At 48.8% G+C, this 27,660-nt stretch overlaps 1 protein-coding gene across 1 annotated transcript in view; it reads left to right on the top strand.

Moving 5' to 3' along the window:
* The first annotated feature begins 1,490 nt into the window (after positions 1-1,490).
* The window catches only part of CIITA (class II major histocompatibility complex transactivator), a 51,094-nt gene continuing 24,924 nt past the window's right edge, over positions 1,491-27,660 (top strand). The window contains exons 1-3 of the mRNA XM_060260652.1: positions 1,491-1,820; positions 21,691-21,801; positions 25,528-25,656. Coding sequence (XP_060116635.1) covers positions 1,520-1,820; positions 21,691-21,801; positions 25,528-25,656 — 541 coding nt within the window. The 5' untranslated portion in view covers positions 1,491-1,519. The remainder of the gene's footprint in view (positions 1,821-21,690; positions 21,802-25,527; positions 25,657-27,660) is intronic.

Consider the following 27,660-nt stretch of genomic DNA (forward strand, 5'->3'; position numbering starts at 1 on the left):
TTGACTCATTTTTTGTGGTCTGCCTTGTGTTCAAGTGAGACAGGATGCTGTGTGAGATGGGATGCTGGACTAGATGGACCCTCTCCTGATGTTCTTATAAGGGAAAGGCCTCAGCCTTTCTGCCCAGTTGTTGGCCCTCCAGAGGAACTGGTTGGCCCCTGTGTGAGACAGGAGGCTGGACTGGATGGACCCTCCCTGGTCTGATCCAGCAGGACTCTTCTGATGCTCTTCTCAGGGGAAGGTCTCAGCCACTATGCCCTCTCCAAAGGAACTGCTTGGCCACTGTGTGAGACAGGAGGCCAGACTAGATGGACCCTCACTGGTCTGCTCCATCAGGGCTCTTCTGATGCTCTTCACAGGGGAAGGCCTCGGCCTCTCTGCCCTGTTGTTAGTAACTGGTTGGCCACATAGTAACTGGTTGGCCACCGTGTGAAACAGGATGCTGGACTAGATGGACCTTCACTGGTCTGATCCAGCAGGGCTCTTCTGATGTTCTTCTCAGGGGAAGGCCTTGGCTTCTCTGCCCTATTGTTGGCCCTCCAGAGGAACTGGCTGGCCACTGTGTGAGACAGGAGGCTGGACTAGATGGACCCTCACTGGTCGGATCCAGCAGGGCTCTTCTGACGTTCTTCTCAGGGGGCGGCTCAGCCTCTCTGCCCTGTTGTTGGCTCTCCAGAGGAACTGGCTGACCATTATGTGAGACAGGAGGCTGGACTAGATGGACCACCACTGGTCTGATCCAGCATGGCTTTCTGATGCTCTTCTGAAAGGAGGGCCTTGGCCTCTCTGCCCTGTTGTTGGCTCTCCAGAGGAACTGGCTGGCCACTGTATGAGACAGGAGGCTGGACTAGATGGACCCTCACTGGTCTGATCCAGCAGGGCTTTTCTGATGTTCATATGTTCAAGTGAGAAAGGTGGACTATAAACAACAACAACAACTTTATTTTTATATCCCACCCTCCCCCGCCAAAGGCAGGCTCAGGGCGGCTAATAACAACACTGTAATACTTGCCAAGGAACTGAGAGGTCAAATCAAATCAAAAACTTTCATTAGGAATTTCAGGAAAGTCCCCTTCTGGCTGTTTACATTCCACAATTACACCCCACCACCACCACCACCACCAAATATTTCTTCTGTGAATTCTTGTTGCTGCAGTGATTGCAGCAATGCCATCTGGGAGAACTTCCTCCTCTCCGAAAATAAAAAAAAGTCCCTGAATTTATCATTCTGAAATCACTTGCAGATAGCGGAGCATTCTGAGAATCTGGCGGATCAATTTTTCGCTGCTTCCGCCTTAAAAATATCTCTTTTTGGAAGTGTGTTTTAAATACTGATTAAATGAGGAAATGGCTTGCGTGACTCCCCGCCGCTGAATTGAAAAATGCCACAATTTTTTTTTTTGTCTCGCTTCATCTTTTTTACAGTGCTTATAGGCTGCGCTCTTGTCTCTGTTATTAACATGTAAACACAGTCCAGTTTGCAACTCAAATCCTCTTTCCGGCGCTGAATTCCACCAGCATGAATCTTTTCCATGAGATCTTGCCGGGAGTTAAAGAGGTGCTGGACAAGGCTTCGGCCTGCCAAATTCAGGCACTGCTGAACCTCATGTGCAAGGCAGGGGTCATCTCCTGGGAATACCACCAGACTCTCCTCCATGATAAGGACAGAGAAGATCTAGCGAGGAAGATCTGCTTGACTCTGGTGGGAAGGCAGGACGTGCTTCTGGACGCCTTTGCACCCCACGGCCGCCTGGAGTTCTGTGGCAACGACTGGGAAGATGCTTTGGAAGCAAAATCAGCCAGGGCTCAATGCTTGGGCGGTAAGTTTACTTCATCGAATGCTATTGATCCATCAGCATTGGCAGTGTGAAGAAACATAGAGTCATAGAATAGAATCATAGAGTTGGAAGGGACCTCCAGGGTCATCTAGTCCAACCCCCTGCACAATGTAGGAAACTCACAATCCCCTCCCCCTAAATTCACAGGATCCTCATTGCTGTCAGATGGCCATCTAGCCTCCAAGGAAGGAGAGCCCACCACCTCCTGAGGAAGCCTGTTCCACTGAGGAACCACTCTAATGGTCAGGAAGTTCTTCCTCATGTTGAGCCAGAAAGTCTTGTGATTTAATTTCAACCCATATTGGTTCTGGTCCTACCTTCTGGGGCAACAGAACACAATTCTGCACCATCCTCTATAGGACAGCCCTTCAAGCACTTGGTGATCATATCACCTCTCAGCTGCCTCCTCTCCAGGCTAAACATCCTCAGCCCCTTCAAACTTTCTTCATAGGACTTGGTCTCCAGACTCCTCACCATCTCCATCGCCCTCCTCTGGACCCATTCCAGCTTGTCTATATCCTTACTTATTTATTTTTATTTGATTTGTATCCCGCCCTCCCCGCTGAAGCAGGCCTTCTTAAAATGTGGTGCCCAGAACTGAACACAAGACTCCAGGTGAGGTCTTACCAGAGCAGAGTAAAGCGATACCATCACTTCTCGTGATCTGGACACTAGACTTCTGTTGATACAGCCCAAAATTGCATTTTCCTTTTTAGCCACCACATCACACTGTTGACTCACGTTCAGCTTATGATCCACTAAGACCACTAGATCCTTTTTGCAAAGACTACTGCTAAGACAAGTCTCCCCCATCCTATAACCATGCATTGGATTTTTTCTACCTAAATGCAGAACTTTACATTTATCCCTGTTAAAATTCATGGATAATTGTTCTCTGCCTCCTCCATCCTAATCTTTAGAAACAACAACTTTGTGAGGTAGGTTAGACTGAGAGCTTGTGGCAGGCCCAAGGTTACCCCCTGAGCTTCAAGCAGGGATTCGAACCCAGGTCAAACCTCTATGCCAGTGATCCTGGTTGGCTGGTGGAGAACTGAGACTAAGAGCGATGGGGAAATGTTCCTCTGCTACTTTTGGGAGACATGTATAATGTTCTCTGCCAAGATCAAGCCAGAAAGAAACATGTTTTCCCACTTGGCATGGGGAGGGCTGTATGCAGCACTGATTGGGTGGCCCTTGTGTCAGTCACAAAGCTACTGCCTTCCCTTTATCGGAGCAGTTTCCCATTCTTCAGAAAATCCAGGGCTTGAATTCAGCAGGAGCTCACAGGAGCACAGCTTCTGAACCTCCAGCCAGGGTTTGCACGTAGTTGGGAGTTCTCTCCCCGCTGCACACAGATCCCGGGGCATATGCAAATGAGATACGCTACTGGGCTCCTGCACCTTTTTTTCTACAAAAATGACCCCTGAGAAAACCAGAAATGATCCAGGATGTGCAGAGGAGGTCATTGTGAATGGCCAAAGCCGAGAAATCGTGGCCGCAGGAGAAGCCAAGGTAATGCGTGGGACTGTGATGCAGTTATTGAACTCAGATGGCCTTCCCTTCAGAACGAAAGCGCACGGTTCACATGGCCCATTTTAGAGACGACTGACTGATATGTGACTTTCTCATGACAGAAGTGAATCCACAGTGCAGAAGCACCAGTCTGATGGGTTGGAGGGGGGGAAAGCAAAAGACTGACATCTCCCGGACTATATAGATGGCCCTAGGTGGGGAAGTCTTATGCCCCCTGCTGGGTCTAATATGCATAATACCACAATTCACTGAAATAATTATAAATATTTCAGAAGCATTTACAGTTTATGTCTTACGAGATTTATAGTCGTGCAAAATAAATCTCCAGTGCTCCAGTAACAGTATGCAACACGCTGAAACAATTCATTTCAAATAGCTTCCGGGATTCTGTGCTGTCGCTTTAAATCTGTGTAGCTTCAGTAATACTTCCAAGGAGCTCATGACTCCAAAAAACAGTAAATTCAAAATGAGCCAACACCCATCTGCAAGCAAAAATGCTTGGAAAACACGGGATCAACATGTACAGGTGGAAAGTCCACGGTCTGAAATGCAAGCTGTACACAGGAAGACACATGCCTGTACCTCTAGGGCGAACGTATCCAGTAGGCACAGTGCCTAGGGCCCATGATACTTTTTGGGGCCCACACTTGTTCTGTGGGTCCCCCCTCATTGCAATGAAGGTTGCTAACAGACCTGGAGGAAGAACACACTGCCTTTTAACAGAAGCTGAATCGGATATTTCCTAGGTGATGCTGTCTACCTCAACCCCACAAAAGGCTTCCACAGTTAGCCTCTGTTAAAGGGATTTTTTCTTCTCTCTCCAGGCCTGTTGGCAACGCTGTTTAAAGAAGCGGCCCCCAGGAAGCAGGAGAGACTCACTCTTTCCATGGCAGCTGTCTGTAGTGGATTGGGAGCGATTAGGAAGCAGAATTTATTTCCCACTTCTGCACAGGCGCATCTGGGCTTTTTCCAGCTCCCCCCCCCCCCGCCCAGCTCTTCTGCATTCTTTCAAAAACTTGCTTTAATAGGATATATATTTGTTTGAAAGATCATAGCAGCTCTCCCCATAATTTCTTTCTCATTCCAGTTGGGTGGGGCTGGAAACGAGCCTTCATTCTCCATGCTTATTGTTGCCGACTTCCAGGAATGGCCTGGAGATCTCTGTCTTTTATACCAATCATGTCTGCCACATCCTACCACGCAGCGGTGCCTCTCCTCCCAAGCATCGGCCTTGCCAAGCTCCACCCTCAAAATCTCCAGGTGTTTTCCAACCCAGAGCAGCTGGCAACTCTATCAGGGCCAGGCTAGAGAAAGAGTCACTGAAGGGCAACTGAATCCTCCGCTTTCCCTTTCCAAATGATACAGCTTCCCTTGTCTCCAAATAGATACATCCAAATGAGCAGCCGTGTTGGTCTGAAGCAGTGGAACAAAGCAGGAGTCCAGTGGTACCTCTAAGACCAACAAAGTTTTATTCAGAACATCGGCTTTCGTGTGCTCCAAGCACACTCCATCAGACAAGGAATCAGATACAGTGAGCAGAGCTGCATATAGTTGGTAGGCGGTGGTTAGGAATGCAAAATGGTACAAATTTAAAATCCAATGACAGAATAGTAAAATTAACAAACTGAGCAAACCTTTGAGCTGGGTAACATGAGCGCGAGAAACCAATTAAACAGTAACACGTCAAAATGTGAGAACGTCTGTTAATCATTCTATTGTATAAGCCTGGGCCAAAGAGAGGGCATTTCTTTCTCAGAAATGTCTCTGCAAATTTTTCTCCAAATCTCTCTGCAGAAGCAGAGCTGTCCTGGTTTTTAGGAGGGGTGGGGCCTCACCTGGCCCTTCTGGCTCCCAGCCCTTTCATAGCACTTTGTCCTGCAAGCAGTTTTCAGGGTGATACAATTTATCTCCGTAGCCTGAATAGCTTCCACTTAAACCCCACTTAAAGGCACAGCACTCTCCACCCACCCACCCCAATCGGTCTAGAGCAAGTGGCATGTCTTTAAACACCCACAGCTCTCCTGTACAAACAATTAAGGACAAAGGAAAGGGTTTTCCCCAGAAGTTGGCTTTGCCTCATTACCTGGTTTACTGGACCGTTCCCAAGTCAGCTGGAGCAGAGGGAGAGAGGTGATGGGTTGTATTCTTTTTTCAAGGGCATGCAAAAATTATTATTATTATAATTATTATAGGAAGTGCCAAACCAAATGAGAGCTAGTGGGGGCAGTGGTTAAGAGTGGCTGGCTGGTAACCGGAGACCTGGGTTCAAATCCCCATTTGTGCCACAGTAGCTCACAGGGTAACCTGGGGCCCCAATCACACAAGGACACCATTTCATCAGGCGGCTGTTTGAGGAGTTGGGTTGCCAGCTCCAGATGGGGAAATTCCTGGAGATTTGGGGGTGGCGCCTGGGGAAGGAGCAGTATTTGGGGAGGGGAGGTGTTTGAGCAGGTGTTTGAGGCCCTGGAGTCCAACCTCTGGAGCTGCTCTTTCTTCCAGGGGAACTGATCTCTTGAGTCTGGAGATCAGGTGTAATTCCAGGAGAGCTCCAGGCCACACCTGGAGGTTAGCATCCGTAAGGGCGGGCAGCAGAGCTCATGCTCCCCCCCCCTCCCCACATAGCAGAAACCCCCTACCCTGCTTCAGTTCTCAGGTGCATCTGTATGCCGCTTTGGATCTCTGGTCACTTGTAGGGAAAAGTGGATTATAAAGCCCCGTCCTTCTCAGGAAAAGAGACCTGCAACTATTGCCACTAAGGAAGTGGAGGCCAGGAAGAGGCCGGGGCTTTCCCCTTGAGCTTGGCCACCCCTGAAAGGGGCCAAGAGCCCTGCGAGAGAGACGGAGGCAAAAGGAAAGGACCTGACCCTGCCAGAGAATTGGGAGGGCAACTGTGCAAAGGTTTCTTCTGACACACAATCGCCTCAAAAGTGAAACAGACTGCCAGCGCTTTCACTTCTGAAGGCACGAGGAGACTGTGCAAGATGCAAGGTAGGAGACACGGGGCAGGGGGGGGGGGACGTGCAGCTTTTGTTCCTGGAGGGGAGGGTCACTTGCTGCAAAGTGCACTTGGGGAGGGGGGCAAGGGCAGAAAAACAGGGGCGGCCAATGCCACTGGGGAGTATGTGCCAGTGTTCTAGCAGGGACAGTCCCTTTTGCCCTGGTTTCAGTTCCTGCTAAATCCATGCCCTTGGAGGGGGCCTGAGCTTGCCCCTTAGGAGATGCCTGGATCCTTTTCTGTTTTCCCCCCGGGAGATGCTAGAGTTGTCCCTCTTCAGAGTCTCTCTGGAGATTAGAGCCCCAGGTGAGGAGCGGCTCAAGCCTTTGTTTCTAGCGTAAAGGTAAAGACCCCAAGTTGCCTTGGCTTTTAGAGAGCCAGCATGGTTAGTGGTTAGGACATCAGGCTTGGGGGTGGGGAGCAGGTTTGGGTTCAGATGCCTGTTTGCTGTGAAGCTTTACTGGGTGGCATCAGGCCAGTCATTTTTCTCTCAGTCTGGCCTATCCCGCAGGGTGGTTGTGAGACTAAAACAGAGACCCATAGCTGCTGGTTTGGCGGAATGGTGGGATATAAGAAAAGTACCCTAAATAAAAGAGGAGCCCTGTGGCGCAGAGTGGTAAAGCTGCAGTACTGCAGTCGGAGCCCTCTGCTCACGACTTGAGTCTGATCCCGGTGGAAGCTGGTTCAGGTAGCCGGCTCCAGGTTGACTCAGCCTTCCATCCTTCCGAGGTCGGCCAAATGAGGATACAGCTTGCTGGGGGGGGGGAGTGCAGAGGACTGGGGAAGGCAAGGGGCCGTAAAAAGTCTGCCGTGAAAACATTGTGAAAGCAACATCACCCCAGAGTCAAAAACGACTGGTGCTTGCACAGGGGACTATCTCTTTTTTTTTTAACCCTAAAAAAGGTCCATTGGAGACAGGGCTGTCGCAAAGGGAAAGAACAAAGTAAAACCTTTTTAGCAAGGTCTGCTAAAGGGAGGCGGTCAGGCTTATTGTGAAAAGAGGGGTGCCCCAAGCAGCACTCTGTTTTCACTGGTCCAGTTGCACCTTTGAGGCAAACCAAGTTTTCCAGGGTTTAAATGCTCCTTTCATCAGATACAAGCTTACTCCCCCCCACCCCCCCCCAAAAAAAACACGTTTCGTGGTCTCTCAGGTCTTCTTGGACTTGTATCTGGCTTTGGGTTGCCAAGTCCAATTCAAGAAATATCTGGGGACTTTGGGGGTGGAGCCAGGAGACTTTGGGGGTGGAGCCAGGAGCAAGGGTGTGATAAGCATAACTGAACTCCAAAGGGAGTTCTGGCCATCACATTTAAAGGGACCGCACACCTTTTGTTATTGGAAATAATGAAGGATAGGGGCACCTTCTCTGGGGGCTCATAGAATGGGATCCCCTGGTCCAGTCTTTTTGAAACTTGTGGAGTGTTTTGAGGAGAGGCACTGGATGCTATGCAGAAAATTTGGTGCTTCTGTCTCAAGAAACAACCACCCGAACCCCAGATAATCGCAGATCAATTCTCCATTGTACCCTATGGTAATTGGTCTCCACAGGGAATAATGGAGTACCCAGCAAACATCCCCCCCTTTTCTGGTGACCCTGAAGTGGGGGGAGGGCCTCCAAACTGGGGGATCCCCTGCCCCCACCTGGGGATTGGCAACCCTAATCTGGCAGTTTGGCAGACCGGCATGACTGCCGTTTGTGTTTCCCAGCTTTTGTGGTTTGTGGGACCCCAGCTTTTGTGGTTAGGGGCCTTGGCATCTATTCAGAGTGGGGGAAACTTTTCAAAGAGAAGGGAGGGGGTGGAGTGAAGAGGGCAGTTGCCCTTGCCAACCCGAGACCGTCAGCCGGAATATTATTTTTGGGCAGAATGGAAGGGAGTTTCCTTCGTTTGCGGCTGGGATTCCCCCTGGGCTCCTCCAAGCAGCCAGCCTCCCTCTTCGGACTGCTCTTCACATGATGTGGGCAGCGAGGGACGTCTGACCGCCTTCCCCCGGCACGGCTGTGATCTGGCATTGGAGGATTCGTTGCAGAGCCAAGTGCTGAAGGCAGATAGTGCCACAGATGGAGGTTTTGGCACACGCTCTCCAAGGTCAGCTGGCACCCCCCCTTTCTCTTTATCCTGGTAATTTGTAGAACAAACTAGTAACATAAAAGGGGTAAAGAAGGAAAGAAAGGGATTATATATATAGGATTATGGAACAAGTTATATACAGGATGAAAGCCCCGTGGTGCAGAGTGTTAAAGCTGCAGTCCTAAGCTCTGCTTACGACCTGAGTTCGATCCCCAGTGGAAGCTGGGTTTTCAGGTAGCTGGCTCGAGGTTGACTCAGCCTCCCATCCTTCCGAGGTCAGTAAAATGAGTACCTAGCTTGCTGGGGGGAAAGTGCAGATGACTGGGGAAGGCAATGGCAAACTGCCCCGTAAAAAGTCTGCTGTGAAAACGCTGTAAAAGCGATGTCACACCTCAGAGTCGGAAACGACTGGTGCTTGCACAGGGTACCTTTCCTGTATACAGGATATATGAAAAAAGAAAGAAAGAAATACTTTCCCCCAACATCCAGAGGAGGGCAATGAAGATGGTGAGGGGTCTGGAGACCAAGACCTATGAGGAAAGGCTGAAGGAGCTGGGTGTCTTTAGCCTGGAGAGGAGGCGGCTGAGAGGTGATCTGATCACCATCTTCAAGTACTTGAAGGGCTGTCATGTAGGGGATGGTGTGGAATTGTTTTCTGTGGCCCCGGAAGGTAGGACCAGAACCAATGGGCTGAAATTAAATCAAAATAGTTTCCAGCTCAACATTAGGAAAAACTTCCTGACCGTTAGAGCAGTTCCTCAGTGGAAAAGGCTTCCTCGAGAGGTGGTGAGCTCTCCTTCTTTGGAGGTTTTTAAATAGAGGCTAGATGGCCATCTGACAGCAATGAGGATCCTGTGAATTTAGGGGGAGGGGGTTGTGAGTTTCCTACATTGTGCAGGGGGTTGGACTAGATGATCCTGGAGGTCCCTTCCAACTCTATGATTCTATCATCCCCTTCATTAGAATTTAAAGACATGCTCTACCATAGATTCATCATTAAGACATATTCTGTATTACATGTTTCATTATTACTGTGTACTTGCTATAATTTATAGCATACCAAAGTTGATGGGAAATCTTTTATCTGTCTCGCAATAAAATAAGAGAGAAGGAATATTTTGTTCAAAATCTACTTCCTTATACATATGCGCTCAAAATTTGTTCTCCCTTCTTTGCGTTAGACTACATTTTTTATGCCTTACATTTATCCACTATTTTGAAGCTGTTTCTCATTCTAAGTTTATCTCCTGCTTGCATAATAGACACTCCGTCTCCCCTCCCTCTTCTTTTCTTGTGGGTCTGCTTTGGTAAAGAAGAATATTTCTGGGTGTGGGACCGGCTTGTAAGTTCCTGTGCTGGAAAATATCTCCGTGTGGTTCATGATTTTTACCTGATGTTAACCGAAGGAGCTGCCTTCTTTCTCTTTTTGGCAAATGTGTTTTGATTTTCTGGCAAAAAAAAAAACATATTAGCAATTTAATGATATTAAAGATGAGAGGGAACAAGATAGCATTAAAGAATCTGAACAAAGTATAAGTCCAGTCAGGCACCTTTATCACCACCAAGTTTAATTCCGGGTAGAAGTTTTCATGTGCCTATCTGAAGAAGTGTGCTTGCACACAAAAGCTTACAACCAGAATTAAATTATGATGGTCTTCAAGGCGTTACTGGACCCACACTTTGTTCTGCTGCTTCAGACCAATCTGGTTTGTTTCCAGGTTAGGGTTATGTCAACCAGATCATTTGGACAGCGATCCAATAAATGCTTTCAGAAAGCAGAAGGTGGGTGTTGCAGAAACGTAGAGCTGGAAGGAACCTCAAGGGTCATCTAATCCAACCCTCTGCACAAAGCAGAAACATTCACAACTAATTTCTCCCCCACTGCCCCAGTGACCCCTGCTCTATGCCCCTAGGAAGGCAAAGATCCTCAAGGGCTGGCTGGTATCTGTTGTAAAACCTTGTCACGTATAGGGATGCCAACCCCCAGAAGAAGAAGAAGAAGATATTGGATTTATACCCCACCCTCCACTCCGAAGAGTCTCAGAGCGGCTCACAATATCCTTTACCTTCCTCCCCCACAACAGACACCCTGTGAGGTGGATGGGGCTGAGAGGGCTCTCACAGCAGCTGCCCTTTCAAGGACAACCTCTGCCAGAGCTATGGCTGACCCAAGGCCATTCCAGCAGGGGCAAGTGGAGGAGTGGGGAATCAAACCTGGCTCTCCCAGATAAGCGTCCGCACACTTAACCACTACACCAAACTGGCTCCAAACCACTACACCAAACTGTGGAAATACCAACAATACTGAACCGTGGAAAAATAACGAAAATATTAACGCTATTAAACTTGATTTCAAAAACTGCAAGAATATAATAAATAATATTTTGAAGGTGCAAAAATTTCTTAAAGCGCCGCAGCAATTCTTACACTTTAAAGCTGACAAATAACACTCTCGCAATATTCAAATGGTACTCTTGTAATATTGAACTAAACAGTTCAAAGTCCATCGCAAGAGGACTTCCTGTAATTCCAAACAACTCGAACATCGTCTTGCCGCTCCAGCGGGTCGAGTTAAAGTGCTAGTGCTGTTCTCGTTGTGCAAAAGAGTTTTCCAGACGATGGGCAGAATTCCAAAGAGATGCAGAAGGCCCCCGGTTCAATCCCCAGCAGCAGCTCCAGCAGAAAGGACCAGGCAGGAGGTGACGGGAAAGATCTCAGCAGCTGCCGGCCTGAGTTGACAATACTGACTTTAGAACAAAGTGCGAGCCCAGGGGCACCTTGAAGACCAACAAAGTATAATTCTGGTCATAAGCTTTTGTGCACGCACAAAAAAAGCTGAATTTAATTAAGAATTAAATTTTGTTGGTCTTAAAGGTGCCCCTGGGCTCAATTACGGACTTTAGTGGACCGGTGGCCTGATTCAGCAAAAGGCAACTGCCGGTGTGTTTGTGGGTGAGTGTTCAAATGCCCAGCAGCACAAATGACCTCCGTGCTGCCTTGACAACGACCCTGTAAGGTCAGTCACTATTTGTCTTTGCACTCCTTAGCCCTCCTGCCTGGAATTCTGCCTCCGACAAAGAAAAGCTTCACTTTCTGCTTCCAATTGGCTCTTGTTTGCAGCCCTTTCCACCCAAGCTTTCCTCCTCCTGAGATGCCTTTTGTGGTGGTTACCACAAAGTTACCTCTTAAGAATCCTTCAGAGTCCTTTCCGGCCAGAGAAAGAGGCCAGCGGGCTGTGGGGAGGCCACTGCGGGTCCGTAAAGTAGCCTTGTACCATGGTGGCTATCCAAAGGTAAGGCAAAGAAGAGTTTAACCCTGCATGGCTCAGCAACTGCCCAATACACAGTGCCTTCTCCAGTGTGGCCCCTGCCTTGTGGAATGCCTGAGGTCAGGAGGGCTCCCTCTATCCTGACTTTCTGCAAATGAAGCAAAACTGAATGATCTAAGAAGGCTTTTCTACACAGGCAATAGGGTAACACCGTACTAAATGATTCCCAAGGTTTCTAGGGCATAAGGACATAAAGGGGACCTGCTGGATCAGACCAGGGAGGGACCATCTAGTCCAGCATCCCATCTCGCATGCTGGCCAACCAGTTCCTCTGGAGGGCCAACAATAGGGCAGGGAGGCCAAGGCCTTCCTCTGAGAAGAACATCAGAAGAGCCCTGCTGGATCAGACCAGTGAGGGGCCATCTAGTCCAGTCTCCTCTCTCACAAAATGGCCAACCAGTTCCTCTGGAGGGCCAACAACAGGGCAGAGAGGCCGAGGCCTTCCCCTGAGAAGAACATTGGAAGAGCCCTGCTGGATCAGACCAGTGAGGGTCCATCTAGTCCAGTCTCCTGTCTCACACAGGGGCCAACCAGTTCCTCTGGAGGGACAACAACAGGACAGAGAGGCTGAGGCCTTCCCCTGAGAAGAACATCAGAAGAGCCCTGCTGGATCAGATCAGTGAGGGTCCACCTAGTCCAGCATTCTCTCTCACACAGCGGCCAACCAGTTCTTCTGGAGGGCCAACAACAGGGCAGAGAGGCCAAGGCCTTCCCCTGAGAAGTACATCGGAAGAGCCCTGCTGGATCAGATCAGTGAGGGTCCACCTAGTCCAGCATTCTCTCTCACACAGCGGCCAACCAGTTCCTCTGGAGGGCCAACAACAGGGCAGAGAGGCCAAGGCCTTCCCCTGAGAAGAACATCGGAAGAGCCCTGCTGGGTCAGACCAGTGAGGGTCCATCTAGTCCAGCATCTCACCTCACACAGTGACCAAGCAACAGCAGGGCAGAGAGGCCGAGGCCTTCCCCTGATATTGCCTCCTGGCTCTGGGATTCAGAGGTTGGCTGCCTCTGACTATGGAGGTTCCCTTCAACCACTATGATGAGTATCCATTGATAGACTTAACCTCCATGAATCTCTCTAATCCCCTTGTAAAGCTGTTTATTCCTTTACAAAGCCAGCCCATCACCACATCCTCTGGCTGTGAATTCCACATTTGAATCACACTCTGTGAAAAGCTGTGTCTCCTTTTGTCCATCCTGAACTTCCTGCCCATCAGCTTCACTGGATGTACTCAAGTTTCTAGTCCTTTGGAAGAGGGAGTAAAATGTCTATCTGTCAGCTCTCTCCACCCCATGAATAATTATTTGATAAACCTCCATCACATCCCCCCCACTTAGTTGTCTCTTTTCTTAATGGAAAATTATTAAGCACTGTGGTCCATTCTGCTGTTTATATTTAAATTGGGTTACAGGATTTTGCATCACGGAACGTGTCACACTGATGCTCATGTTTTGCATCACTTCCGTTTAGTTCTACAGCCTTATTCCATTGATTATTTAATATCGCATCCTCTCGATTGTATTTACTCGCTCTGTGTCATCTGCCTGGAGTCCTAGTGAGAAAGGTGGAGGAAAAAATAACATAAAGAATGAAGAAGAGGGGAAATGGGGGAGCGGGATTGCAGATTTTCTTTAATGGCAGTCAGCGATAGGGACCCAGAAACGAAACGGCTTAATTTTATTTATTTTAAAGAACCAAGGTTAGAACATTCTTGCCTCTCCCGGGTCGTGAGGGGCTGCTGGCAGACATGCGCTGGGCGTTCCCAGGCGTGCAGGTGTAGGGTTGCCAATCCCCAGGTGGGGGCAGGGAATCCCCTGGTGTGGAGGCCCTCCCCCCGCTTCAGGATCATCAGAAAGTGGGGAAGGGAGGGAAATGTCTGCTGGGCACTCCATTATTCCCTATGAAGACTGATTCCTTGGCCAGTTCCACAGGGCCTGTAAGACACCCCTCTTCCGGCTGGCCTTTAATTAACTGGCATTAGAAATTCTATAGAAGTTTCAGTGTAGTATTTTGATAGATCGCTGTTTAAATGTTTTATTATTTTACTGTTTTAACTGTTGTAATTGATGTATTTTAAATTTAAAATTCTATGTTAGATTTTATATGTTGTGAGCCACCCTGAGCCACTTCGGTGGGAAGGGCGGGATATAAAATGAAATAAACTTAAACTTAAATTCCCATAGGGTATAATGGGGAATTGATCTGCGGGTATCTGGGGCTTGGGAGGGCTGTTTTATGAGGTAGAGGCACCAAATTTACAGCATAGCATCCAGTGCCTTTCCTCAAAATACCCTACATATTTCAAAAGGTTTAGACCAGCGGGTCCAATTCTATGAGCCCCCAAAGAAGGTGCCCCTATCCTTCATTATTTCCAGTGGAGGGAAGGCATTTTAAAGGTGTGTGGTCCCTTTAAAAGTGATGGCCAGAACTCCCTTTGGAGTTCAATTATGCTTGTCACATCTTTGCTCCTGGTTCCACCCCCAAAGTCCCCAGATATTTCTTGAACTGGATTTGGCAACCCTATGCAGGTGGGACAGTTGGGATTGGGACCCACATGCAAAGAGAGGGGGTTGAAACTCCCCCCTTCCCACCATGGCATTTTCCTGACCTGAAACCCCCCCCTCAGGAGAACTGCTCTTGGCTTTGTGGGAAAAGCTGTGTGTTCGTATGGGGAGAGGCAGAGGGGCCAGGAAACTTTTTGCCTAACCCTCCCCTCTAAAAATCAGTTGGTTACTCATATTTAGGACGTTGCCTCTAGATTATTTTTGACAAGTGAAACTCCACCAATAAATATTACCGTGTTATTTCTGAAGCCACATCTGTCACGTGACTCCCTGGAGATTATATATCACTGTTGTGGTTATGAACAAAAGAAGCCAAGGTGGGGTCCAGATGCCACATGTGTGGCAAAATATGTTTTCTTTCCCTTCTTGTGATGAGAGGCTGGTTCCCCTCACCCTTACGGAGTAACACTGCTCCTTCCTCAGTTCTTCCTGCGGTAGGAATCTTTCCTGTCCTGCTTCTTCAAGTGAAGCACATTTCAGACTCAAAGGGTTTGACTCCCCGACCTATTCAGGTGTGAACTGAAACCCTGACGCTCAATTTCCCTCCCCGCCAATTTTAAAATTATTGTTTTCTCTTCTCCTTTTTAGTTTTCATGCGCACAGAAAAAGGCTGTGGTTTCGTGTTGTGAAACAGCTATTCTGGGAGGGATTCTCTCTTGCTCTCTAAATTATTTACCTAGCCTTTAGATTAATATGACCCTTTCTTCATTTTTTTTTTTAATCAGCAGAAGATTTTTAAAAAGATGAAATTCTCTGCGCTTGATCCATAGCGAAAGGGCATGCTCCGTTTGTGTCAAGCAGAGGGGGAATGGTGCAAAAAATAAAAATAAAAATAAATTCAGTGTTATAAATCAGAAAGGCTCTTTTGTTCCGTCCTGGGTGCTGCTTTCCTGAAAGCAATTCTGGCAAGTCCCCTCCGAGTTGACAGCCAGCAGCTCAAAGTCAAAGCTACTCCAGATGCTGTGAGCTCACCTGACATCTCCTGCGTCTTCCAGCCTGAGCCTGGCGTTTGGAGCTGGGGACCAAAGCTACCCTCAGGAGATGAAGAGACAGTCTGGTGCAGGGGTTAGGGCAGGGGTATCGAACTCATGAGGGCCAGATCTGATATAAATAAGACCTTTTGGGGCTGGGCCATGTGTGTCATAAAATGTAGTGCCAGAATAGCAGCAATATAATGTATAAAGGAGACGGAAGCACAATGATTTTGTATCTCTCCCATGTGATCGAGGAAACTGGGCAAAGGAAGCTCTGGTGCGGTTTCCATCCCTTCCCAGGGGATTGGCTCAGTAGCTCTGCTGTGCGATTGAGAGAGCCTGGCAAAGCAAGCTCTCCTTCCTCCCCAAGGCAGGAGCCTCAGCCAATGGAGAAAAGAGAAGCTTTGTTCTGCAGCTCCTGTGCGATTCAGCAAGACTGGCAAAGCAAGCTGTGATGCAGAAGGATGCAAGAGGGAGATGAAAGCAGACTTGCTTGCGGGCCTGAAAGGAACCCTCCGGGAGCCTCATTCGGCCCCCAGGCTGCAGAGAATCATAGAGTTAGAAGGGACCTCTAGGGTCATCTAGTCCAACCCTCTGCACAATGCAGGAAGCTCACAAACACTTCCCCCTAAAGTCGCAAGATCTTCATTGCTGTCAGATGGCCATCTAGCCTCTATTGAAAAACCTCCAAGGAAGGAGAGCCCACCACCCCCCAAGGAGGAAGCCTGTTCCACTGAGGAACCACTCTAATGGTCAAGAAGTTCTTCCTAATGTTGAGACGGAAAGTCTTTTGATTTAATTTCAACCCATTGGTTCTGGTCTGACCTTCCGGGGCAACAGAAAACAATTGCACCCCATCCTCTCTATGACAGCCCTTCAGCCGCCTCCTCTCCAGGCTAAACATGCCCAGCTCCTTCAACCTTTCCTCATAGGCCTTGGTCTCCAGACCCCTCACCATCTTCGTCGCCCTCCTCTGGACCCGTTCCAGCTTGTCTAGATCCTTCTTAAATTGTGGTGCCCAAAACTGACCACAAGACTCCAGGGGAGGTCTTAGCAGAGCAGAGAAAAGCGATACCATCTCTTCACGTTTGTTTGACACCCCTGGATTAGGGCATCAAGCTAGAACTGGAAAGACCCAAGTTTAAATCTTTGCTCAGGCCATGAGGCTAACGGGGATTGACCTCGGGCCCATCAGCTGCTTGCCAGCTGTGGCCTGCCTCAAAGGGTTGTGAGGAAGGTAAAAGGAAAGGTGTAGGACAGAGGTTATGCAGAGTGATGCGTAACTTTTCGGGCAGAGTGATGCAAACTGCAGTGAAGGTGCCCAGAGAGCCAGGTTGGTCAGCCAGGGGTTTTGCTCAAAGAACACGAGAACAACAGCCTCCCTGTGTTGTTTCCCTCGAGCAACTGGTATTTAAAGGTACACTGCCGTGGAACATGGAGGTTCCATTCTCGGCTATCGAGCTGCTGTTTGGGCCTAGAGAGATTCCTCTTGGATCAGATCGAAGCTGTCTGTAGTCCAGCATCCTCTTGCCCGCTGGCAGGCCTCTGAGAATCCCACGAGCCGGCCCGGAAGCTCTGCCTTGCTGTTTGTCTCTAACATCTGGTATCAAGAATATTCCCGCCTTTCTGGCCAGGGGGGTTCAGTTCAGCTATTATAGCTACAAGAGGAGGAGCCAGTGGCAACTTCTCTCTCCCTGCTGCCCTCCTCCCCACCAGGACTGAGCTCACAGAATGTTAGGCAAAAATCAGAACAATATCCTATCAGTTGTCACCTGCCCACCTTGTGATCCCCTCCAGCTGTTGCTGTGTCCTTCTTGGAATCTTCACAAACATTACACCTGCTCAGGCAAGAGGCAACAGTAACAGAAGGCTGGGCAAGCTGTGCAACTTCTGTGAGAGCTGGTAAGGGCTTCATTTTGGGTGGCAGCAATCTTACAGGATTCCTTGTTAACAAGGTTATGTGCCATATTTAGCAGGCAGAGCAGAGGAGAGCAGAATAGAGGTAAGAGTAAATGATGAACAAATAAAGGGACCCAATTGGAGGTTGGGAGGAGGAGGAGGAGGAGAAGAAGAGCGGCTCACAATCTTCTTTCCCCACAACAGACACCCTGTGAGGTAGGTGGGGCTGAGAGAGCTCTTATAGCAGTTGCCCTTTTAAGGACAGCTCTGTGAGAGCTATGACTGACCCAAGGCCATTCCAGCAGGTGCAAGTGGAGGAGTGGGGCATCAAACCCAGTTCTCCCAGATAAGAGAGCTCCGGCTGACCCAAGGCCATGCTAGCAGGTGCAAGTGGAGGAGTGGGGAATCAAACCCGGTTCTCCCAGATAAGAGAGCTCCGGCTGACCCAAGGCCATTCCAGCAGCTGCAAGTGGAGGAGTGGGGAATCAAACCCGGTTCTCCCAGATAGGAGAGCTCTGGCTGACCCAAGGCCATTCCAGCAGGTGCAAGTGGAGGAGTGGGGAATCAAACTCGGTTCTCCCAGATAAGAGCCCACACATTTAACCACTACACCAAACTGGCTCTCTGAGCAAATAATAGGTCAGGGAGACTGAGGGACGGGGAACTCAGTACTGGGCCCCATGCTCTTTAACTTGTTCATTAAAGATCTGGAGTTGGGAGTAAGCAGTGAAGTGGCCAAGTTTGCAGATGACACTAAATTGTTCAGGGTGGTGCGAACTAGAGAGGATTGTGAGGCACTCCAAAGGGATCTGCTGAGGCTGGGTGAGTGGGCGTCAACGTGGCAGATGAGGTTCAATGTGGCCAAGTGCAAAGTAATGCACATTGGGGCCAAGAATCCCAGCTACAAATACAAGTTGATGTGTTGTGAACTGGCAGAGACTGACCAAGAGAGAGATCTTGGGGTCGTGATAGATAACTGACTGAAAATATCAAGACAGTGTGCGATTGCAATAAAAAAGGCCAACACCATGCTGGGAATTATTAGGAAGGGAATTGAAAACAAATCAGCCAGTATCATAATGCCCCTGTATAAATCGATGGTGCGATCTCATTTGGAATACTGTGTGCAATTCTGGTCACCGCACCTCAAAAAGGATATTATAGCATTGGAAAAAGTCCAGAAAAGGGCAACTAAAATGATTAAAGGTTTGGAACACTTTCCCTATGAAGAAAGGTTAAAACACTTGAGGCTCTTTAGCTTGGAGAAACGTCGACTGCGGGGTGCCATGATAGAAGTTTACAAGATTATGCATGGGATGGAGAAAGTAGAGAAAGAAGTTTTTTTCTCCCTTTCTCACAATACAAGAACTCGTGGGCATTCGATGAAATTTCTGAGCAGTCGGGTTAGAACGGATAAAAGGAAGTACTTCTTCACCCAAAGGGTGATTAACATGTGGAATTCACTGCCACAGGAGGTGGTGGCGGCTACAAACATAGCCAGTTTCAAGAGGGGATTGGATAAAAATATGGAGCTGAGGTCCATCAGTGGCTATTAGCCACAGTATATTACTGGAACTGTCTGGGGCAGTGATGCTCTGTATTCTTGGTGCTTGGGGGGGCAAAGTGGAAGGGCTTCTAGCCCCACTTGTGAACCTCCTGATGGCACTTGTGGGGGGGGGGGGAGTTGGCCACTGTGTGACACAGAGTGTTGGACTGGATGGGCCATTGGCCTGATCCAACATGGCTTCTCTTATGTTCTTATGTAACTCCAGGAAACTTCACATGTCTGAAGCTGCTCAGGAGTTTTGTAACGCTTGTTTTGACAGTCACCATCTCGAAGGGTTCAAAAGGGTCTGGAGAGGAGGAAAAAGAATTCTCACCTTCCTCTTTTTCACTCCCTTCTCCATAAAATGCCCACTTGTATCAGCGCCACATATCTGAGCATTCCTTTTGTACAGGCCTCATTTTGGCCAGGAGCTCACAGGAGTGGAGCTCTGGAACCTCTAAATTTTATTGTGCTTCTTCTTTCTTAAACACCGCCCCCACCCCAAATACTTGCTTCTGGACTCCATTGTGGAAACCCCCTCTGAGAATTTTCCTGAACTCTAAGATTTCACAAACTTTCTAATATTTCCCCCCACAAAAAATGGGGAAATAACCAAAACATATAAAGCAGACAGAGAGAAATCTTCCACATGCTCCTGTGACACATAGGAGAAAGTAATTTTAAAAGTATGATGGGAGTAAGCTTTTATTATAACAATGATAATTCAAGAAGCATTTTAAGATAGATGCTCAGCCGATATAATTGAGTGCACCTTCTGGTGCTATCAGAGGTGTGTGGCATATGCAAATGAGCTATGCAAATGAGTTGTGCTAATGAGGTCCAGCATCTCTTTTTCTACAAAAGGACCCCTGCTTTTGTAGGAACCAAACAGAAACTATGCAGTAGACATCACAACACCGTGCACCGAGATAGACAAAAAGCTGCGTCCCACGCGGTTTCTTTTTTCAGCTTTGTTGTTGAGCACTGATGCGTGCGGACATCCGGATTTAAATATCTTTGCGTTGTTGAGCGGCAGTACTTGTGTTTCAAACAATTCAGGCCCTCCCCTTTGAAAATCACTGAAAACTGGGGAGGGGGGGGTTTGGTACTTTTCAAGTGGGATTGCCAACCTCTTCTGCAGTTGCCCCCCCCCTTGTGTTTTTTTTGATCTCTTTGTTCCCTGCCCCAAGAATGCAACTGGCTGAACAGTGTGGAGTGGCAAAAACTTAGAAACAGAATAGCCATCCTGATGGAAGTTCTAGCTAGGCTGTGAGTGCGCCTCACAGCTTCAGGAGTCAAAATTCACTAGACTCCTTCCCTCCCCAAATTCAGGGGTGGTTCTGAGGGAGAGGGCTGTGGGAAGGGTGCTGGGCCCCTGGGCGTGGTTGGGGACAGAGATGGGGAGATTAGGTGCTATTACGATTGCCAGCTTCCAAGTCTGGTGTAGCGGTGAAGTGTGCAGACTCTTATCTGGGAGAACCGGGTTTGATTCCCCACTCCTCCACTTGCAGCTGTGGAATGGCCTTGGGTCAGCCAGAGCTCTCTTATCTGGGAGAACCGGGTTTGATTCCCCACTCCTCCACTTGCAGCTGTGGAATGGCCTTGGGTCAGCCAGAGCTCTCTTATCTGGGAGAACCGGGTTTGATTCCCCACTCCTCCACTTGCAGCTGTGGAATGGCCTTGGGTCAGCCAGAGCTCTCTTATCTGGGAGAACCGGGTTTGATTCCCCACTCCTCCACTTGCAGCTGCTGGAATGGCCTTGGGTCAGCCATAGCTCTCTTATCTGGGAGAACCGGGTTTGATTCCCCACTCCTCCACTTGCAGCTGCTGGAATGGCCTTGGGTCAGCCAGAGCTCTCTTATCTGGGAGAACCGGGTTTGATTCCCCACTCCTCCACGTGCACCTGCTGGAATGGCCTTGGGTCAGCCAGAGCTCTCTTAGCTGGGAGAACCGGGTTTGATTCGTCACTCCTCCACTTGCAGCTGCTGGAATGGCCTTGGGTCAGCCATAGCTCTCACAGGAGTTGTCCTTGAAAGGGCAGCTTCTGAGAGAGCTCTCTCAGCCCCACCCATATGACAGGGTGTCTGTTGTGGAGAAAGAAGGTAAAGGAGATTGTAAGCCGCTCTGAGATTCAGAGTGGAGGGCAGGATATAAATCTAATGTCGGCCACCAAATGTGATGGAACCGGCCCGATTCTGCCTTCAGCCCCGGTCCCGTCAACTCCCTATTGAGTCGCCAACTCCTGGAGGGAGCTATTTCTCTTCTGGCCACTTGGGCTCGCTGCCACCACCTGCTCAGTCTAGGGGTTCAGATTGAGAGGAACAGGACTCCCAATCCCCCTCTTCAGCTCTGAGGCCAGGCCTTAAGGTCCTCTGCCACCCTGTACTTGGGTATCACAGAGACCACAGCACTTCTTCGGGGAACCCCTGGAGGATTGGCACCTTATCCAACCAAAGGCCTTCCCCCTTTCCCCGGGGCCCCCTTCATAAAGCAGCGTGGTCTAAAGCAGTTGGGGATCTATGTGGTACAGAGTTTGACTGCCAGCATTCAAAACAGGAAAAATGTTTAATAAGAAGAGAAAGAAAAATAAAAACAGAAACAGTTACATGTAAAAGTTTAGCACAGCACCCGAACAGCAACCAGAATGACAAATAAAAGGTGGACTTAAACGCATCATCAGAGCTTGTGGCTGGATTTGAGAGAAAAAGAACCTTCAGCCTCAGGGGTAAGAGATGTGGATTTTGACAGATGGTGGAGGCTGATGCCATAATGGTGGCGATCCTGTGAGCTCAGACTCAAGCTACATTTTTTCAAAAAGATCCTTTTAAATGGGCCAAAATATGGGCCCCAGGCATGGAAAGAATTGTATCCACAAGGCCTTTTAAATAGTTGCATAGTTTTTCTGGAAGCCTGAAATCTTCCATTTCTTCTTTTTCTTCTTGCAGACACCATGGGGGGCTCAGGGACCCTGCCTGAAAAGGGGTATCTGGACTTGCTCCACAGCGACGTAGACCCACAGCTGCTGTACAAGAACATCGAAGAGGAGCTTTCCACAGGTGGCCTCAAGGGGTTGGGTTTTCATTCTTCTGGCACATCAGCGGACCTTCGGCCTAATTCACCTTTGCTCTTCCACTGCATGTTTCAGATGCCCAAAGCACATTTTGCGTTCTTGTGGTAACCCGTGTACCCTGTAAGCTGAGTTAGCGTGAGCCAGCTCACAGGTTTTTTAGACTTCAGCTCACACATTTTCATCTTAGCTCAAGGAAGGATGACCCCGGAGCACAATAATTTATGCACTAGCTCGCAACTTTAATGCCAGTAGCTCACAAAGTAGAATTTTTGCTCGCAGGAATTTTAGAGGGAACATTGGTGGTAACCCTTCCAAAAGGAGATTGGTATTATTACCACTATATCACTGAATCGGGAGCTGAGTGGCTGGCCCAAGGTGAAGGAAGGAGTTTGTGGCAGAACCGAGATTTGAACTGGGGATCACACACGTAGGGTTGCCAATTCCCAGGTGCGGACAGAGGATCGCCCAGCTTGGAAGCCCTCCTCGCGCTTCAGGATCATCAGAAAGTGGGGGAGGGGAGGGAAATGTCCACTGAACACTCCATTATACCCTATGGAGATTAGTCCCCATATGGGAGAATCGATATGTTGGTATCTGGGGCTCTGGGGGGGGCGCTTTTTTGAGATCAAAGCACCAAATTTTCAGCATAGCATCTGGCACCTCTCCTTAAAAAACCACACAAGTTTCAAAAAGATTGAACCAAGGGGTCCAATTCTTTGAGCCCCAAAAGAAGGTGCCCCTATCCTTCATTATTTCCAGTGGAGGGAAGGCATTTAAAAGGAGCACAGTCCCTTTAAATGTGATGGCCAGAACTCCCTTCGGAGTTCAGTCCTGCTTGTTACACCCTTGCTCAGTCCTGGCTTCACCCCCAAAGTCCCCAGAAATTTCCTGCGTCAGACCTGGCAACCGTCTACACACACATGAACACAAAAGAGGCTGCCTTGCCGTCGGACCATCACTCCATTAATGCCAGTCTTGTCTCCTCAGACTGGCAGCGGCTCTCCAGGGTCGCTGGGGAGGGATGGTGGCTCAGTGGTAGAACATCTGCTTGGTAAGCAGGAGATCCCAGGTTCAAGCCCCGGCATCTCCAGCTAAAAAGGGTCCAGGCAAATAGGCATGAAAAACCTCCGCTGGAGACCCTGAAGAGCCGCTGCCAGTCTGAGGAGATAAGGTTGACTTTGATGCAGTAATGGAGGATGACTGTTGTGTGGAAGAAACAAGCTAAAAGAAATCACAGAACTAGAGTTTCCGAAACTGAGAGAAACCTGCACAGGGAATCAGTTCCTCTCATTTAGTGTTGCCAAGTCCAATTCAAGAAATATCTGGGGGCTTTGGGGGTGCAGCCAGGAGACACTGGGGGAGGAGCCAGGAGCAAGGGTGTGACAAGCATCATTGAACTCCAAAGGGAGTTCTGGCCATCACATTTAAAGGGACCGCACGCCTTTTAAATGTCTTCCTTCCTTAGGAAATAATGGATAGGGGTGCCTTCTTTTAGGGCTCATAGAATTGGACCCCCCGGTCCAATCTTTTTGAAACTTGGAGGGTATTTTGGGGAGAGGCACTGGAAGCTATACTTGAAATTTGGTGCCCCTACATCAAGAAACAGCCCCCTCAGAGCCCCAGACACCCGCAGATCAATTATTATCCACTATTTTCTATGGGAATAAGTCTTCCTAGGGAACAACAGAGTGCCCAGCAGACATTTCCCTCCCCTCCCCTCCCCACCTGCTTTCTGATGACCCTGAAGCAGGGGGAGGGTCTCCAAACGGGGGATCCCCTGCCCCCACCCGGGGATTGGCAACCCTACGTCTCATTCAAGCCCACATGCAGACTTGCGCCTGCCCCCAATGTTCCCTCTAAGCTGTGGAGTTTGCAAGCAAACTCTACTTTGTGAGCTGCTGCATAAATTAGTTTGCTCTGAGGTCATCGTTCCTGAGCTAAGACCAAAATGTGTGAGCTGGAGGCTATAAAAACTGTGAGCTAGCTCACACTAACTCAGCTTAGAGGGAACACTGCCTCCCACCCACACCCTTTTGCTGGGCCTTGTGAAAAACCTCTGCTTTCCCACTCCCCAACAGCTCCCCTCCCTCCCTCCCAACACCCCCTTTCTTCAAAGCAGTCTCCTTCTCCTCTACTCTGCCAGCCCCACAGGACAGGCTGTGTGTCTGGGGGGCGGGGGGCTGTTGGGAGAGGAAGCCTGGGAAAAGCAGAAGCTTTTTCAAAAGGGAAGAAGCCGACCCTCTCCCCCATACACACACTGCAATGTGGCAGAAGTCTGGGGAGGAAGTGGATGGAGAAGAGAAACTCTGGGCTTCTTGAGCAGCAGCCGCCGCCTGAGGTAGCTGGTTGTCCTCCAGTTTGTAGCTTTTTTTTCTGGGCCTGGGCCTCGGGCATCTGCAGTGAACGTTTCACCCCCAGCATTGGGCAGCCGTCTCCCACCACAATTAAAACCGCACTCTCAAGCAGCTTTATTTCATTTTACAAAAATTGTATCCCGCTTTTCTGCCCTTAAGAGCCCCGTGGTGCAGAGTGGTCAAGCTGCAGTCCTGCAGTCCAAGCTCTCTGCTCACAACCTGAGTTCAATCCCGGCGGAAGCTGGGTTCAGGTAGCCGGCTCAAGGTTGACTCAGCCTTCCGACGGGATTGAAATCTGCGCCAAAAACTTACAGAATAGAGTTAAAATACATACAAAATATGAAAACATGAGTTAGGAAGTTGTCTCTTCTGACACCCATATGACCATCCATCTTTCCACAATGAACCAGGAAGCCTCTTCCTTTTAAAAAACATCTTTGCTTACAGCAACTTGTGAGGTTGCTAAGTTCATGTTGGGAAATTCCTAGAGATTTGGAAGTGGCGCTTCTGGAGGGACCTAGAACGGGACTGACCACACAGAAAATTTGCTCTCAAATTGCAGCCGGGATTGGGCTCAGGGCCTCCCTACAATGTTATCTTCCAGCCCTTCCCCTTCCATCGCCTTCTGTGATTTCTCCTCTTTTGCTCCAGTGCATCTAGAATCTGCCTTTCAGAAATCTTGAACTCAAATTGAGGTCTCCTGTAGCGTGGACAAGAAGGGGTGATACAGAGGGGTGATACTATTTCCCCCCCAAAAAACAAATGAACCAGAAAGGTCTCTTAATAACAAATGAATGAATATAGTTTAATTCTATTTGTTTCCCTGGTGAACTGGTTCAGCGACCTCAAGGAGGCCAGTGGAAGGGGAAAGAGATGGAACTGACGGGTACGTTTTCCAACCAACGGCGCAAGCAGATCTTGCAACAGAAGAGATTAAAAGGCGGTCAGGAGAGAATGGCTAAGAGTTGAGAGAGATGAAATTGACATGTAGGGAAACCAACAGGAATGAAAATTAATGTTATAATGAAAACCAAAGGGAGTGATAACAAATTTATAACCAAAAGAAACGATGCTTTTGCAATGAAAGCAAGCAAGAAAGTTGCACTTCACCAGCCAGATGGTGTGTGATTCTGTGCTGGGCTGGAGTGAGGGAAGGATCTACCCAGCCTACCAAAACTTTCCCAACCCCTGCAGAGTCCTGTGGGACTCGGGACTAGGTCAGCCATTTGCAAGGGAAGAAAAGACTGGGGATGGGGATATCATATTTTCCAGTGTGTTTTTGCTCCTCCGTTTTTGCTTCTAATGTCCCCCCCCCTTTGTTGACACCCAGTGACGAACCGTTTCTTTTCTGCCTCAAGGTTCTGCTGCGGATGCCAGCCTCGAAGACCCGGACAACAACTTGGATGTCTTTTACACCGTGGAGAGTGGTGAGAGCGGCGAAGAGGTCTGCCTGTGTTCTGATACTGGAGAAGCCTATAAGAAAATTGGTACGGAGGGCAATCCCAGGTTCCCAGCATGCTAAAGAGCTCGTTTGGGGTCTGTTTTATTTCACTGCAAACGCCTCTGGTCTTGTTTTTCCGTTAAATGGCTGATTAAAGACGCCATCTTGCAAGACAAACTTGTCTTTTTTTACTCAGCTAGGGGCAGCCTGCAGTTAGAGTGGCCACCTCTGCGTTGGGAAATACCCGGAGATCTGGGGGATGGGAAGGGGAGAGACCTCAGCTGTGTCGAATGCCACACGTAGGGTTGCCAATCCCCAGGTGGGGGCAGGGGTCCCTCGGTTTGGAGGTCCTCCCCCTGCTTCAGGATTAGCAGAAACCCGGGGGGCAGGAGGGAAATGTCTGCTGGGCACTCCATTATTCCCTATGGAGACTTCTTCCCATAGGGTATAATCAGGCCTCGGATTCAGTGGGAGCTCACAGGAGCACAGCTCCTGAACCTTTCTGAGAGTTCCACTTCCTTGTCCATTGAATAGTAGGTGCAGCTGCATAACAATCCCTGGATGAGCTCCACCTCCTGCTTTCCTGGGTATAATAAATAATTAATGGGTATCTGGAGCTCTTTGGGGGGGCTGTTTTTGGAGGTAGGGGCACCAATTCTTCAGCATAGCATCCGGTGTCTCTTCTCAAAAAACACCCCATGTTTAAAAACTATTGGACCAGGGAGCCCAATTCTATGAGCCCCAAAAGAAGGTACCCCTATCCTTCATTATTTTCAAAAGGAAGGAAGGCATTTAAAAGGTGTCGTCCTTTTAAATGCAATGGCCAGAACTCTCTTTAGAGTTCAATCGTGCTTGACATAACCTTGCTGCTGGCTCCTCCCCCAAGGTCTCTTGGCCCCACCCCCAGAGTTCCCAGATATTTCTTGAGTCGGACCTGGCAACCCCATTGGCCGCAGAGTTCACCTTCCAAAGTGGCCGTTTCCTCCAGGGAAAGTGACCTTGGCCGTCTGGGGATCAGTTGTCCTAGCTGGAGATCTCTGGAGGTGGGCGCCCCTACTCATAGGATCCATTTTTTAAAAAGCAATAAATATTAAAATAAAATAATCCCAGCCTAAAAGGATATGAAAAATAGAAAACAGCAAATAACAATAGAGCAGAAATGGAAGGAAAGATAAGAATCGGTAGTCGAGATGATTGCTCTCAAATCAGCAGCATGCAGGTCTTTTGGAGAACAACTGGGAGTCCATAAAATGCTAATTGACTGCTCACCGTAGGGTTGCCAATCCCCAGGTGGGGGCAGGGGATCCCCTGGTTTGGAGGCTCTCCCCCTGCTTCAGGGTCATCAGAAAGCAGGCGGGGGGGGGGGGAATGTCCACTGGGCACTTCATTATTCCCTATGGAGACCGATTCCCATAGGGTATCATGGAAAATTGTTCCATGGGTATCTGGGGCTCTGGGGGGCCTGTTTTTTAAGGCAGAGGCACCAAATTTGCAGCATAGTTTCCGGCGCCTCTCCCCAAAATACCCTCCATGTTTCAAAAGGATTGGACCAGGGGGTCCAATTCTATGAACCCCAAAAGAAGGTGCCCCTATCCATTATTTCCAATAGAGGGAAGGCTTTTAAAATGTGTGCGGTCCCTTTAAATGGGATGGCTGCATATCTCAAATGGTTAATGGTTAAAAGGTGTGATGGTCCCTTTAAATGTGACCTTTTGGAGTTCAATTATGCTTGCCTTGACCTTGCTCCTGGCTCCACCCCCAATGTCTCCTGGCTCCACCCCCAAAGTCCCCAGGTATTTCTTGAAGTGGACTTGGCAACTTAGACTTGGCAACCCTAGTTCACCGTCTGCCTACACGTATAGATGTGTAACTTCCATTTGATTGTATCTGAAGAAATGTGCTTGCCCACACAAGTTTATACCTCAAATAAAACTCTGTTGGTCTTAAACGTGTCGCTGGACTCAAACTTGGCGCTTCCAATAAAACAATAACGGATATCTTTCTAAAAGCATTAGATAAAAACAAAACCAGCAGTTATAACCATAACAGT

This window comes from Heteronotia binoei, chromosome 20 (genome assembly GCF_032191835.1).
Source record: "Heteronotia binoei isolate CCM8104 ecotype False Entrance Well chromosome 20, APGP_CSIRO_Hbin_v1, whole genome shotgun sequence".
Classification (NCBI taxonomy): Eukaryota; Metazoa; Chordata; class Lepidosauria; order Squamata; family Gekkonidae; genus Heteronotia; species Heteronotia binoei.